Source organism: Apaloderma vittatum, unplaced genomic scaffold, assembly GCF_000703405.1.
Source record: "Apaloderma vittatum isolate BGI_N311 unplaced genomic scaffold, ASM70340v1 scaffold1301, whole genome shotgun sequence".
NCBI classification, from domain to species: domain Eukaryota; kingdom Metazoa; phylum Chordata; class Aves; order Trogoniformes; family Trogonidae; genus Apaloderma; species Apaloderma vittatum.
The window spans coordinates 13723-28524 of record NW_009698320.1 but is presented as its reverse complement, the minus strand read 5'-3'; the positions used below and the strand labels follow the sequence as shown (position 1 = coordinate 28524).

The 14802-nt window shown below is 39.4% G+C and overlaps 1 protein-coding gene across 1 annotated transcript; it reads left to right on the top strand.

The window, feature by feature from the left end:
* Positions 1 to 1133: 1133 nt before the first annotated feature.
* FBXL3 (F-box and leucine-rich repeat protein 3) lies at positions 1134 to 12150 on the top strand. Its single transcript, XM_009877955.1, has 4 exons — positions 1134 to 1496; positions 4203 to 4325; positions 6207 to 6378; positions 11493 to 12150. Exons 1-4 carry the CDS (start codon positions 1134 to 1136, stop codon positions 12134 to 12136), a joined length of 1302 nt encoding a protein of 433 aa, XP_009876257.1. The 3' UTR covers positions 12137 to 12150.
* The last annotated feature ends 2652 nt before the right edge of the window (positions 12151 to 14802 follow it).

Below are 14802 nucleotides of genomic sequence, written 5' to 3'. Positions count from 1 at the left end.
TTAACTGCCACCGTGTTCTGTCTGCACCTTGCTGGGTAATAAAAACAACGCTAAGCATGTGCTTTGCGCCTCCTCCCTCCTCCTTGGTGGCTGGACTCTGTGATTATGGTCGAGCGTGACTGTGTTGCGCCCAGGTGCAGAGTTTGGAAGGTTTAGTTCAGAAGCAAGTTGTTAGAATCACTTGAGAATCCGTCTGGGAAATCTGAAGGAGGCGGGCATCCCGATTTCACACTTTGTTCAAAACCCATTGCTGGGTTTATTTCAGATCTACGTAGTGGTGTGGGGTTTTTTCATCTTTAATAACGTAATAAAAGGTACAACTTGTGTAACTGAGACCACTACTGGGAATAAAGGTTTTGCCTTAGGCTTGCTGAACTTAATGTGATTTTGAAGCAAGTTTGTTGGCTCTTCTGTAAAGTTTTTTTGTGAGTTGAAACTTCCAGACTGTTACTGGAAATCTGTCTTAATCCCTCTTTACTAGTTAGTTGGAAAAATGAAAGCATACCAGTGTTCTTGCTAAAACTTATCTTTAAGGATATTGATTTAAGTAACCTTTTTAAAAATAAATGTAAAGACAATAAAGGTTCTTCCTGTCTGGGAATAAAAATGCATTGACTGGACACAATACCTGCAAGATGCAATGACTGCAGATATGTATCCACTCATTTACTCTCGTGCCTGCCTTTTGCCTTCCACAGTTTCTGATGTTCTTTCTGGTAAATAGGACTGAGGCAACAATATGAATATCAGCATTCAGAAAATTGTTCAGAACTATATCCTTCCATTGGTAGAAAAGTAGAGTGATAATCGACGAAACAGCAGAACAAATTTGGTTCAAAGTGTTCTTGTACGCAGAAGTCAGGCACTGAAAGGAGAGTGATATAAATGAATTGGTACTGCTAATGATTGAAGAAGTAGTATGAAAGATAACTGGTTAGATGTCAATACTGTTTTTAGGCTACTGCTTCAAACTCATTATTACTTGAAATTTTTTTTTCCTTTGTGTGTGTGAGTAAAACCTTGCACAAATGTAGTTACAGAACACATGCTTTTTCATCTCCACTGTTTTCTATTAATATTGTTCTTTTCATCTCTGTTGCATTTAAAAATATTTTTATTATTATTTTAATAGAATGAAACGAGGGAGGAAAACTAATGAGGCCAACAGCAGTTCATCAGAAGAGACAGCTGAGGGAGAATCCAAGAGACACAAGGTTTTAGACGAGGAATCCAGGGTTGTGCAGAGTCCTGACTGGGCAAACCTGCTTCAAGACATTATCCTGCAGGTGTTTCAGTATTTGCCTCTTCTGGATCGTGCTCACGCATCACAGGTTTGCCGAAGCTGGAACCAGGTGTTTCATATGCCTGATCTCTGGAGGTGTTTCGAATTTGAACTGAATCAACCAGCTACATCTTACTTGAGGGCTACGCATCCTGAGCTGATCAAGCAAATAATAAAGAGGCATTCCAATCATCTGCAGTATGTAAGCTTCAAGGTAGTGTATTTTTGAAGCTTTAAAAAAGTAATTTTATTAAAACAAAAGCATTTGTTAAAGATGGTTCATTTTTTCCCCCCCTGCATTTTGTTTAGGATTTTTTAAGGAAATATCTGATATTTTTGAGACAGTTTGGATGATTCATCTGTATGAATATCAAAGCATGAGAAGTTTCATTTGATTAATGTCAGTAATTGAAATATTTATGATATGCAGTAGTTGACAGTGGTGATCAAAACATTTTAATGTGCTGAAACCTAAAGAACATCACTAAATGTTAGGAAAGGCCTATGATGTTATTTTTGTGATTAGGATTGCCAGTTACTTTAAAAGAATTATGGCAGGTCTCAGTGTAGTAGGCCTTGTTCTCGGGCCTAGTGCACTGAAGAAATGGGTTCTCTAAATGGATTTATAGACATGAAGGTTATCTACAGATTCCTTTATTTATTTGAATATGTTTTCAGCACCAAAACTTGGAATAGCAGTTTTGAACATACCTGTTCATTGCCTTGATTCTATTAGGTGGGAATTTTTGTGTTTGCTGGGTTGTTTGGGTTTGTTTGTTTGTTTGTTTTGTTTATTGTGGGGTGGGTTTTTTAATCCTTTTTATCTTTTTTTATCTTAGCTGCTTAGAGTTCTGCCTCAGTGAGTGGGCAGACATACTTCAGTTCTGATACGACCATACATGTTTGATCAGGATACATAAATTGGGCATTTTCCCATTTCATGTCCTGTAGGGAGTTGGATCTAATACTCATGGTTAGAAAACATCTAATGCACAGGGAGTGGCTTCAGTGCTGGTAGTAAGCAGCTAGCAGATTTGGTACTCAATTGTGTGGGATTCTGTGGCATCTGCTCAACACAGCTGTGTTTCAGTTAACTGGAAAAGTATGTGGGATTTTCACAGGATGGTATATCTGCTGATTGTGCTTGGCTGAGAAATACCTTTTCGTCAGAACTGGCCTTGTTAATAGAATGGAATTATTTTCGGCAGCTGAAAACCTTTAATATCGGCTTACGCATCACTCTGTTTTGAAAGAGTCCTGCAAAACAGTCACAGCTGCTTATGCATCAGCTGTGTGACAGATTTGGAAAGGCAGTGATTTTGCAGCAAGGTGGACATACTAATTGTTTTTTTTCTGAGATCTGGTAGTTAAAACAGGAATCATCAGAATCACAGAATGTTAGGGGTTGGAAGGGACCTCTGAAGATCCTCTAGTCCAACCTAACAGCATGGAAGTAGCTGGGGTACCTCTGCCTGATTATGTGTATTGCTACTGTTTGATGCAGTATCAGATGCAAACTGGCTGTCAGAAGGTTTGCAGAGGCTTTATAGATGTCAGAACAAAGAAAACTTACAGTAGTATTGGAATCACCTTACAGTGTCTGTCTCCAGTGTGTGTTGTTTTGCATCAAATGTTTTTGAAGGATTTCAAATGCCTTCACTGGTGGGGTGATACCCATCCTGTCTTGAATGTGTCCCTTCAGTTGTCCTTCAGTATTGCAGAATGAACTCTACGTCACAGAAAATACGAAGTAGCAGGGATGATCACAAGGAAATGGGTAATAATACTGACTGTTACTCCGTCAAGGCTGAAAAAGTGGGATTTTTTTTTTTTTTTAGTTAAAGGAGGATTGGATTCTTGAAAATCAAGGTTTTTCAGCTTGTGTTTGAGCAGAAAATGAGTGATTGTTGAACTTAGATCGGTTGCTGACAAGGTAGCATGGCTTATGGTAGACTTAAAATTGATCTTGTGGTCAAGCTTTTTACTGTTGTGTAGGTTTGCAGAGCTGTCACACCTACTGTATGTAAGAGGTTATACAGAAAGCACAACTGAGCGCTGGGGGAAGACCACTGGAGGCATGTCAAGTGATTCAGTTTTGTAAGAAGCTGACTGATGAAGACTAATTTTTTTTTCCCTCAGAGTGGATATTGCATATCTGTTATCATAGGTTCATATGGTAATGCACCTAACTCTCCAGCAGCTGTATGTTACGAGCTGAGTCACTGTAAAAGGAAGCAGCTTTTTTATATAGTAGAAGACTTATAGAATTCCTGCAATTTGATAAGGAAGAATGTAGAGGACATGGTGTAAGCTCTGGACCCAAATAAACCTCCACTTGCTTGTTATTTGATGTGGACTGTGTATCTTGGAACAAACTGTTCAGCTGACCCCTAACCCTGCTAAATGGGCATGTAGTGATAGGACAAGGGGTAATGGTTTTAGACTGAAGGAGAATAGATTTACATTAGGTATTGGGGAGAAATTCTTTACTGTGAGGATGGTGTCCAGAGAACCTGTGGATTTCCCTTCCCTGAAAGTGTCCAAGGCCAGGCTGGATGGAGCTTTGAGCAACCTGCTCTAGTGGGAGGTGTCCCTGGCCATGGCAGGACGTTGGAACTGGGTGATCGTTAAGGTTCCTTCCAACCCAAACCATTCTGTGATTCGGAGTTTTACCAAAATGTTTAGGAGAATGGTAAATTTGTAGCAAATTATCTTGGATTTTTTTTTTTTTTCGGCACATACTTTCTGGGGGGAAAAAAGAACAACATTGATGGATTCCCAATACAATGTTTTGTAAATTTTTTTTTTTGGACATCGTATTTCAGAAGGTAAAGTGAAAAAAGTCTCTAATGACAAATACTTTGCTTTTTTTAATAAAGAGTGTATTTGATGCGAAACAATAAACATGTTTTATTTTAAGGTGGACAGTAGCAAGGAATCTGCAGAAGCAGCTTGTGATATTTTATCACAGCTTGTGAATTGCTCTCTGAAAACACTTGGGCTAATTTCAACTGCCCGGCCAAGCTTCATGGACCTACCAAAGGTATTTTAATACGTGTATTTTTTCTGTAGCAAACTATTGTAGTGATTCATACAGTATTCCTTGAACTTTATAAAAAAGTTTTCTTGTAAGAATATGAATTTTTGGTGAAGAAAACTTTATTACTGGGCTGAAGTAAAGGGACAAACTGAGATGTATGAAGATGCGTAACTGAAGTTTCACTCATTCTCTGCAGCATATGAAAACTTAGTTCTCACCTTTTTCTTTCGAGTCCTTCTGTTTATTGACCAGTAGGCTATAGGGTTTCAACAGGGTTAGCTACAGCTTTTTAATACTTACCACTCCGATAATAGCAGCATACATTACTGCCAGCAGTCATTTTTAAAGAATATAATTTGACCACAAATAAGTTCTGAAACAGGCCCGTTGGATGAGAAACAGGCACAGATGAATCGCTTTGAAAGATGGTGAACGCTACGCAATTATTTCTGCTTTTTAGCATTGAGTTACGTGGTCTTTTCATGAAGCACGTTCTGCATGAATCTCTTAAGGAATCATACTGTAGGTTACGTACGTGTCAGTATTCAAAAGACACTGAATTCCTAGTTTGTACGTTTTGGGATTCCCTTCTTAGTGAAGGGAATTGCATTCTAAATACAGAAAGTAAAGACACAGTACTAACTCTTTCAAATACAGAGGGAAAATATTAAAACACCTTTCCTTCAGTACGTAATGTGTATAATCGGTGTGTTGTCAGTATAGTCGGGAGTGGTCCCTAAAGCCGAAATGCTTCGTGCTTCTGATCTGAATTTTGTTTCCATTTGCATCAACTGACCTTGGCAATTAATGTGAAAATATGAATTCCTGCTCTAAATCTAATTGTGTGTGAGTTTTAGCAAAACCATAGATATGTCACAGAAGAATGAGCAAGCACCATTGCCAGGCCTTCTGTCCTATAACTGCATGTCCTATAACATGCAGGATACTACATGTGCATGTCGTTCAGAGTTTTAGCAAAACCATAGATATGTCACAGAAGAATGAGCAAGCACCATTGCCAGGCCTTCTGTCCTATAACTATATGCAGGATACTACATGTGCATGTGGTTCAGAGTAAAACTATTGAAATGAAAGCAGCAAGTAATTTTATGGGATACTTACGTAATACACAGAGGAGGTACTTTTTTTAAGCCTTCTATTCAGTCTTGTAAAAAATCATGAAGGTAAACTAATGATTCACTTCCCTCATATCACCAGTGATTTCTACAAGCACTGTTGTGTCTTCTCCTCAGCCTTTGTTTCTTGGATTAAGGCGTTCTGGGATCTGTCTTTGCTGATAATTTTCAACGGTTACATAAAAATGAAGCACTGGACCTACATTATCTGTGTTGTTTAATTGATCACCTGCTCCCTGACTCTGGAGCAGTCAGGTTAGCTTTCTAAGACAAATCCAGAGAAACCCTAAATACCCAGTGTGGCTGCTGGGCAGGCACTGGTACCATTTGGCTTTGTACATGTGTTAAGAGTACGGCGTTGCCTCTCTTGACTGCGTTTGCAGCTTCTTTCACAGTGCTACTTGCAAATTATCCTCAAAATTAGGGCTTCTAGGCTTGCTCTTTGCCTGCGGTTTTCCTACACATTTAAGTTTTAGTAGATTGTCCTGGGTCACATTCTTGATTTATGTTTAGTGTTAAATGTTCTGATTTGCCAAATGCATAAACTGAGGGCACAAAATTATTATACTTCCTCTACTCAAAGATATCTCAGTGTTAATATTTTTAATTATGCAATATCAAAAGAATGCATTTTTGGCAACTACTGTCAATAAGTCAAAGAAAACTAGGGCTGTTGTGTGCAGTGTAAAAACATCCATTTTTATTTCGGATACAACTGGTTCATTTAAACTTTTTTTTTTTTTTCCAGTCTCACTTTATTTCTGCACTGACAGTGGTGTTTGTAAACTCCAAATCCCTCTCTTCGCTTAAGATTGACGACACACCCGTAGATGATCCGTCTCTCAAAGTCTTAGTGGCTAACAACAGTGACACGCTCAAACTGTTGAAAATGAGCAGTTGTCCTCATGTTTCTCCAGCTGGTAAGCTACTGTGATTTGGGTTTTGGTTTTGTTTTTTAAATGTGTGCCTTAAATTCTGTCCAAAACCAGTAAACTCCTGAAAAAATAGGGCTGGGCTGAGGGTGAGGATGAATGCAGGCATAAAATAGCTGATTCAGCTGGTCGTCAGTCAATCCATCCATCCCACCACTTGCAGCGCAATTTCTGAGCTAATATTGAAACAGGGCTTGCCTGTTCTGGATGAATAACTAACCTCTTGTGGTATTTAAGAGTATTTATTGACTTGGATAGTGCACTATTTCTGCAGTCAGTAAAGCATTCCAGTATAATGAAGCTTTTTGGAACGCGAGTTCCTTTTCCACTGTTCATTATGTGTGGGTTTTGAGTGTGGTAGTGTCATGGATTATAAAGATTCTACTTTAGTCATGCTGTAAGAAAGCAGTTTAATCTTTTGCTGGAGACCAAGTGCAGACAGCATCAACAGAGTGAGATGAGACTGACCTGGGCTGTTACCGAATGTACTTCATTAACACTCCGAGCCTGTTTGTAGCAGGAGTGAAGCCAGCTCATATCAGAATGAAATAACTCAAGATTGTTGAAGTTCATAAAATTGATTGTGGAAGACTTATGCGATGCACAGCAAGTTCAAGATTTGATTCACAGCCCGTCAACTTAGCACTTACAGCTTTTCACTGAGAAATGGAAGAGGAATTATAAATGAAATGCTGGCAGCTTAGCTGAATTTCTGTTCTGAAGCTGAGTAGAGACTACTGTAGTCACCATGACTTTCTTCATGCAAATATATTGCAGTTGTAAATATTAGGTATGTTATGTGTGAAATTCACCAACAAGGTTTCTAATATGTGGGGAAAATGATACTGTAGGAGAAGGCACATTGCTGTAGTGATGACAAACAATCCACAAACAAACTTAATACCTTTTGCAGGTGTAGCTCTCCACAAAACCTTGTGTTTGGTTTTGTACAAAGACCTCCTGAAAATACAGGTCTCTGCTGCCCCAGACTTATCCAGCAAAGTGTTCACCAGCATATTAATTGCAATGTTATTTCCTTCAAAGCTTTGTGATCATAGATAAAGGGTTTTTAAATTAGCCTGAATGACTGTTTTTTCTCACTTAAAATTTTGTTTGAAAATCCTTCTATCTGCGAAGTACAGAAGTCGTAGGGTGTCTTTCAGGAGGAGGAGGAGGCTCCAGCAGTAATTTGTAGCTAGGCAAAGAGAGGAATTTCCTTAGATCTGGATCCAAGAGCGACCTGTCAGCTCTAGCAGACTTTGCTGGCTTGTGACTAATCCTTGCTAGAAGTTTTGTTTTGTTTTGTTTTGTTTTTGAACATCATACACTTAATTTGGGAAAGGGATGTGGACATAAAAAGATTGTTGACTGATGTGTTATGTGTGATATATCTCGTATGATGTTTTTAAATGGAAAGACCAGTGTCGTCCCTCATGGCGCAGAGGTGAGTAGAATGGGTTCAGATGCATTAGTGAAAAAACAAGAAGTTGCTAAGCAGATGGTCGGGAGAATCTGATTGTTTAATTCAGGCATGGGTGTGCCTTGAGATGGAGGGGGGGATAATAAGTGGATCAAAAGAAAGAAAGTGGTATGTGGGTAGTTGACTTCAGAGCAGACAGGGTGCAGAAATGCCACTCTTGAAAAAAATTGAGAAACTTTGCACACCAGGACTTACCTAGATTTTTTTTTCTAATGGGAATGTTATAATTAGCTGGCTACTATAAATGTGAAAAAGCTTTAATTGAACCAAAAGGGCCTTGAATTATGCAAAACTAATTACTTATAGATGTACTTAAAATGGTATAACGTGCCTTCAAATTGAATTTGAGGGGGAATGTTCATTACTCGATAAGTTCTTAAGAATTTGTTAGTGAAGAAAAGGGAAGAGTAATTTAAGTAGTGTAAGAAAGACTCTAAGACTGCAGGAATAAAGGAAAATTACTGATATAAAACTGATTTGCTCACAAAGGATGCTCCAAGTAATCCCTAAATTTCTGTACAAAGATGAAGAGGCATGTTTGGGCTTGGGCTGGAGAAACAAAAGCAGTGGTGTGTTTCTGATCTTTCTGAGCAGGTCTGAAGTTTCTTCTGCTTGCTGTTTCCCTTCTGCACTTCAACTTGTATTAGAACTGCAACAGTACCTTGTAAAACAAAATAATGGCTATTGTTGCTTATTACTTGAAATATTATTGAAACAGAGGGAACCAAAAGCATTTCTGTAAAGGCTGTATTTCTGCTCTGTTTTCAGGTTGGGCGGGTTGGTTCTCTTTGGGGGGAGCACAGGGGAGAAGAGTAGATGTGTAGGATGTGTCTGCATTAGTGGTTTAGTAGAGAGATTTTTTTGATGCAAACATGTGCTATATGATATGAGCACAACTTACCTCTCAGTGACACAAAGATGTAGGGATGTTCTGTGAATGTGCCACTTGAAGCACGGGCTCTAGGCAGGCCCTCCGGCAGGTTACTTGCCTACACCCTATTCCTTGTCAGTTTTCTCTGTGGGATACAGAATTTCGTTGCCAGTGTTAGATGTGAAAATCCAGTGCTAGACCCACAAAAGTTCACAGCAACTTGAACTCCAGTTCTTCCCTTTTTGTCCTGAATAGTCAGGAATGTACCCTCGGAATTAACAAAGATGACCTTTTTTTTTTTTTTCTTTTTTTCTTTGAAGCCTAGAGGTCTGGATAGCGAGCTGGTTTGGATGCTGAATTTGTAGCAAGCTGTTTTTTGAAACTGTGTAGCAATGAGACAGCTATCTGAATTTTGAAACTGTTGGCACATGAAATGTTTTACACAAACCTAGGTACTATGAAGAGCAGGCCTGAGTCTGCCTAAATGCAGTGGCCATAGTAGCTGTTGCAGGGTGTGGCTCTAAGAATAAGTTTGTTATGAGTTTAAGGACAGGAAATACAGAAGTTTATAGTTATCCTTAGTTGCTCAAATTTTGTACTCCGGTCTTGGAGGAAAAAAAAACCAAACCACAAAAAAACCAAGCAAATAAACACAAATTCTGGATTTTGACTTCATCTTGGATCACATCCCCTCCACCTGACCGAAATAATAAGTATGCTTACATATATAAACTATTTTTTGAGGAAATAGTTGCAGTAAGAGTTAAAAATGTGTTATATAAGTTCTGTTGGGTTTTTTTTAATTCAGCTAACAATCTTTCTATATTTGAAATGACAGTATTTGATACACTTAGAAAAGTTTCTGATGCACATATTCTTGCCAGATGTTCCAAGTGGAAAATACATACTTTTTTGTTGTGTATATTCATGGAATACTTTACAGTATTTTTTCTAAGAAAGTGTGTTTTAGACTCAGTATACGCTTCTCTTTTGAATTTAATAACTGCATCTTCAAATAACTCTGTCTTTCTATATTTATATTGCTTCAAAGCTATAGTGTGTTGAGCTCAGGTTTTTCAGTTGCTTATTAAATGCTGTGTTCTCATCTGCTCTGTTAATGGAAAAGACTTTATCCTGAATTTCACAGAGTTTTCTGGGTCACATGAAATGCAGAGGACTAAATGCTCTTGCTTTTTTTAGTACCTTTTTTTTTTTTTTTTTACCAGTATGGTACCGTTGCTTGTATCTGCAAGGATGAGTGGGAACCCCATAAACTGAGCAGGGTTCTTTTTGTTAATACCTTTTTTGTTGCTGTATTTCCAAATTTAAATATTTATACTCTACTAGAAAGAACAAATACTGACTGCAGCAATTTCTGTATTTAATTAAAATCTAGCACTTGTTTTACGTTTGCTTTCCTCAGGTGACAGAATTCATGATGGCTGCTCTGTCAGCCACAGAGGGGGACAGCAGTTCCTCCAGAGCCAGCTAGGGAAATGCTTTGGAGTAAGGCACTTTTACAGAAATGAATTTGAGGATGTGTGGCTTTACACAAGGCAGAACAGCGAGTGTGGATATGTGTCATAAGAATCAAGTGCTGTAGGGAAGTATATGATGCAGCGTGTTGTCTTCTTTACTGTTTCCTTAGAAAAACAGCGATGCAGTCACATAGTGTTACGAGTATCTCACTGTGTAGATAGAAAGGAGTCATGAGACCTGCTTACATGAAAAAGATTCACATTCTGGTCACAGAATCACAGAATGTTCGGGGTTGGGACGGACCTCTGAAGATCATCTAGTCCAACCTTCATCCCAGGATATGTAACCACTACACCATAGCCTCAAGTGCTAGATCTACTTTTTTTTTAAACACCTCCAGGGTTGGTGACTCCACCACCTCCCTGGGCACCCTGTTCCAGTGCCTCACCACTCATTCAGTAAAGAACTTCCTCCGAATATCCAATCTAAACTTACCCTGACGCAACTTGAGGCCATTTCCCCTTGTCCTGTCATTAGTAATTAGAGAGAAGAGACCAGCACCAGCCTCACTACAGCCTCCTTTTAGGTAGTTGTAGAGGGCAATAAGGTCTCCTCTCAGCCTCCTCTTCTCCAGACTAAACAAACCCAGTTCCCTCAGCCGCTCTTCATAGGTCATGTTTTCCAGACCTCTCACAAGCCTTGTTGCCCTTCTCTGCACCCGCTCCAGCACCTCCATGTCCTTCTTGTACTGTGGTGACCAAAACTGGACACAGTACTCGAGGTGCGGTCTCACGAGTGCCGAGTACAGGGACACGATCACCTCCCTCCTCCTGCTGGTCACACCATTTCTGATACAGGCCAGGATGCCGTTGGCCTTCTTGGCCACCTGGGCACACTGCTGGCTCATGTTCATGGTCGTCTGGTACAAATTTATTTTGATGTTAGGTCTTAACTGCATGTTGAAATACATGGCCTTTGCAACCTCCTGACACACGGAAACAAACTCACTCTTATATTTCTTGTTCAGGTATGAGCACTTCTTCACCGAGAGGGTGATCAAACACTGGAATGGGTTGCCAAGGGAGGTGGTGGAGTCACCATCCCTGGACGTGTTTAAAAAACATCTGGATGTGGCACTTCAGGAGATGGTTTAGTGTTAGGGTGGTGTAAGGCTGATGGTTGGACTTGATCTTAAGGTCCTTTCCGACCTCGATGTTTCTATGGTTCTATGTTTACCCGTGTAACCCCTTCCATAATGTTCTTTTCTCCCAGGTATCCTTTGTGTGGCTGACCAGTGTCATGGCTTACGTGAGCTGGCGCTGAACTATCACCTGCTGAGCGACGACCTTCTCCTTGCTTTGTCTTCTGAAAAGCATGTCAGGCTAGAACACTTGCGCATTGACGTGGTCAGTGAAAACCCCGGACAGACTCAGTTCCACACGATTCAGAAGAGCAGCTGGGACGCTTTCATCAAGCATTCTCCTAAAGTAAATTTAGTGATGTACTTTTTCTTGTACGAAGAGGAGTTTGACCCGTTCTTCCGTTACGAAATACCCGTCACTCACCTTTACTTCGGAAGATCGGTAAGCAAAGACGTCCTTGGCCGCGTCGGGATGACATGTCCTCGCTTAGTGGAACTGGTGGTGTGCGCCAACGGATTGCGGCCGCTGGACGAGGAGCTGATCCGTATCGCGGAACGTTGCAAGTACCTGTCGGCCGTCGGCCTAGGAGAATGTGAAGTCTCTTGCAGTGCCTTCGTCGAGTTTGTGAAGATGTGTGGCGGTCGTCTCTCTCAGCTTTCCATTATGGAGGAAGTTCTGATTCCTGATCAGAAGTACAGCTTAGAGCAGATTCACTGGGAAGTTTCGAAGCATCTCGGTAGAGTCTGGTTTCCAGACATGATGCCCACGTGGTAAAGTCCTTTAAAAGACTTCAGAGTGGATGGAATAGCACCTTAAATCCAAGCTTACCATACTGCAATTTACTGTATAAGCTTATTTAATACTATAGTTTTTACTGGAATTTACTTCATTGTTTGATTAGAAAATTAATTTTGCATTCAAAAATTACTTCAGTAACCCAGATTCAAACCCACAAATCATGGATAGCTCCAAAACCCTTTTTCATAAAAAAAGAAAAAGTTTGGTTTAGATTGTTTCTTTTTCATTGACAGTGACTTCAAACTTTTATAGAACTAAAAAATGTATTTAAAACACTGAAATGCACCTGCAAAATACCAGTTTTAACATGCAGACCTTCTTTAACTAGCTTTGAAGGCCGATTTGATCTTAAAACAAAACCTCACCGAAATCGTATGTTTTTGTTGCAGATGATAGCATTTCTAAATCACCTAGATGACAAGATTAAGATTATAAGGAGTATGTGTATATTTTACAGCCTACTACATTCTTTTATACAAGTCATAAAAGGCAAGAGCAATATGCCATAATATAGTTTAGACAATTGAAATATTAAGTTTGTTACTTTATTCAGCGCATTATTCAATCTATCTAAAAATATATTTAGAGTACAAACAAGTAATAGTGCGAGATAACCAAAAGTGGTGTGGGTTTTTTTTCCCCTCTATGCATTTTGATGTAGTTTGGTTATGGGGTGTCAGATCTGCACCTAAACCTGTTTTAAGGTATTTTTATGTCTAGCTCAGGAAGCGAAAGCATTCTGGGGAAAAATGTAGATACATTGTATTTAAAAACACCTTGGAGTTAATGAGTTTTTCTTGCACATTAACCAGTTTTGCAGCGTAGGGTTAGGTGGAATAATGTGTACTTTATTAAAGGAACCTTGCAGTGTTATATGTGATGACAGGGATCTGAATGGTGGGAGCCAAGAATGTTAAATTCAAACGGTGACCAAGAACCTTTTAACAAAACCTGAGATCTTTCAGCTGCTTTCGATTTGAGAGAAATGACTTTGTAACAGTTGCTTAAGCTGTATAAACTAATTGTATACTGTAAATCGGTTTCAGAAATGTTTCTGTATAAAGTGAATGTTTGATAGATGATCATTTTGTATACCTTTAATTCCGCTAGTTCGATCATTTCGTAATATTTAAAAGCCTAAAAGCAGTAAACGTGCGTGAAGTAGAAGCAATAGGCAAAAATTTGTTTTGACTATCGGTAAGTCAGTTTTATTAAAGGCAGTTTTTAGTCTGTAAGTGTTGTAGGCAGTGTATTGCCTGTGATCTGAATGTGGCTCGTAACTTCATTTCTTGCCGCCGATGGTTATTTTATTTTCTCTTTTACATCACGGATTGGTAACGCTCAAGTATTCACCTGACTTCTGAATGTGTTGGAGGGGTGTGGTCAGCCCCCAGCAAGGCAAAGCTGATCTGGCTGTGGGCTGTACCCGGCTCAGCCAGTGGCTTCTTCTCATTGGAGCCGTACAGCTGGTTCTGGTGATAAGTGGATTTTCTTCATTTCTGATTTCTGTAACGTTTATCCAAATGTATAGTTCAAGTGTAATACACTTATGAGCATATTTAAGTTCATAACTATATTTTGAGCAAACATTGCTCGGCAGACTGGACATCTCTAAAGGGGAGTTGTATTTTCTGTAGAGCTTTGATTTAAAAATGACATTTTATGAAATCACCTTTTTTTGTATTAGAATTTGTTAAATTAATGTAATACTATAATTTGCTTTTATTTGTATAAAAGGTGTCAATATATTTAGTCTGTAAAAGTAAAAAAGCTCAGTGTTTTTTTTGGTTTTCTTTTTATATTCCGACTCCCAGAATTGCTTGCCTGTAGACTAATGCTAGTAATGTGGGGAGGAGGACATATATCTTCACTCAATTAACATGTGAAGTAATCTCAGTAGTAATACAGTAGTAACTCTTTGGACTCTGACTGTTGGTGTCGTGATGTCAGCAAGGTAAGTGGGGCCCATTGCTTCCTGTCACGGTAGTGGGAAGGACTGAAAGGCAAGACACAGCCTAAATACCCAAATTTCCTTACTTCTGGAATTCATGTCTTTTGAAGCCCAGCATTCTGCTTCTCACAGAGTGGCCTCCCCTGTGTCCTGATGTGGGGAACCTGGCGGCAGCCGAGGGCTTTACACTCAGTTGTAGTGGAACCACTTCCCCGGCAGGGTAACTGGCTCGCCCCTTCAGAGAAGGTCTCTTGTTGCAGAGGCTTCAAAAAGTCTCTCACAGCTGTGACACAGTATCATGATGGTTGTCAAAGCATTCAAGGATAAAAAAAAAAATGCTTGAAAGCCGTTGTCTCTGTTCCACTGAGGGGCAGCAGTTTTTGTGCATCAAACCAGTTACAACATCCTTCGCTCAAATAATCTGGCTATAACCGGAACTTTGCAGGCAAGCCTATGTTCTAAGTATCTTCAGGAAAAGCTTCAATGCTCCTTAGCAAATCTTGTGCAATTATTTTGCCTTCTATGCATGTTGGAACAAATGAATAATAATAAAAAAAAGTATTGCAAACTGTCTTGAAGTTCACTAGAAACAGGAGAACTGGGTCTTATAGCTGTATAAAATATTTTCCCCTGGGTTCACCTGTGTTTCTTGTTTTAATTCAGTGTTGTCTTGGTTGTCCAGTTGGGGGGG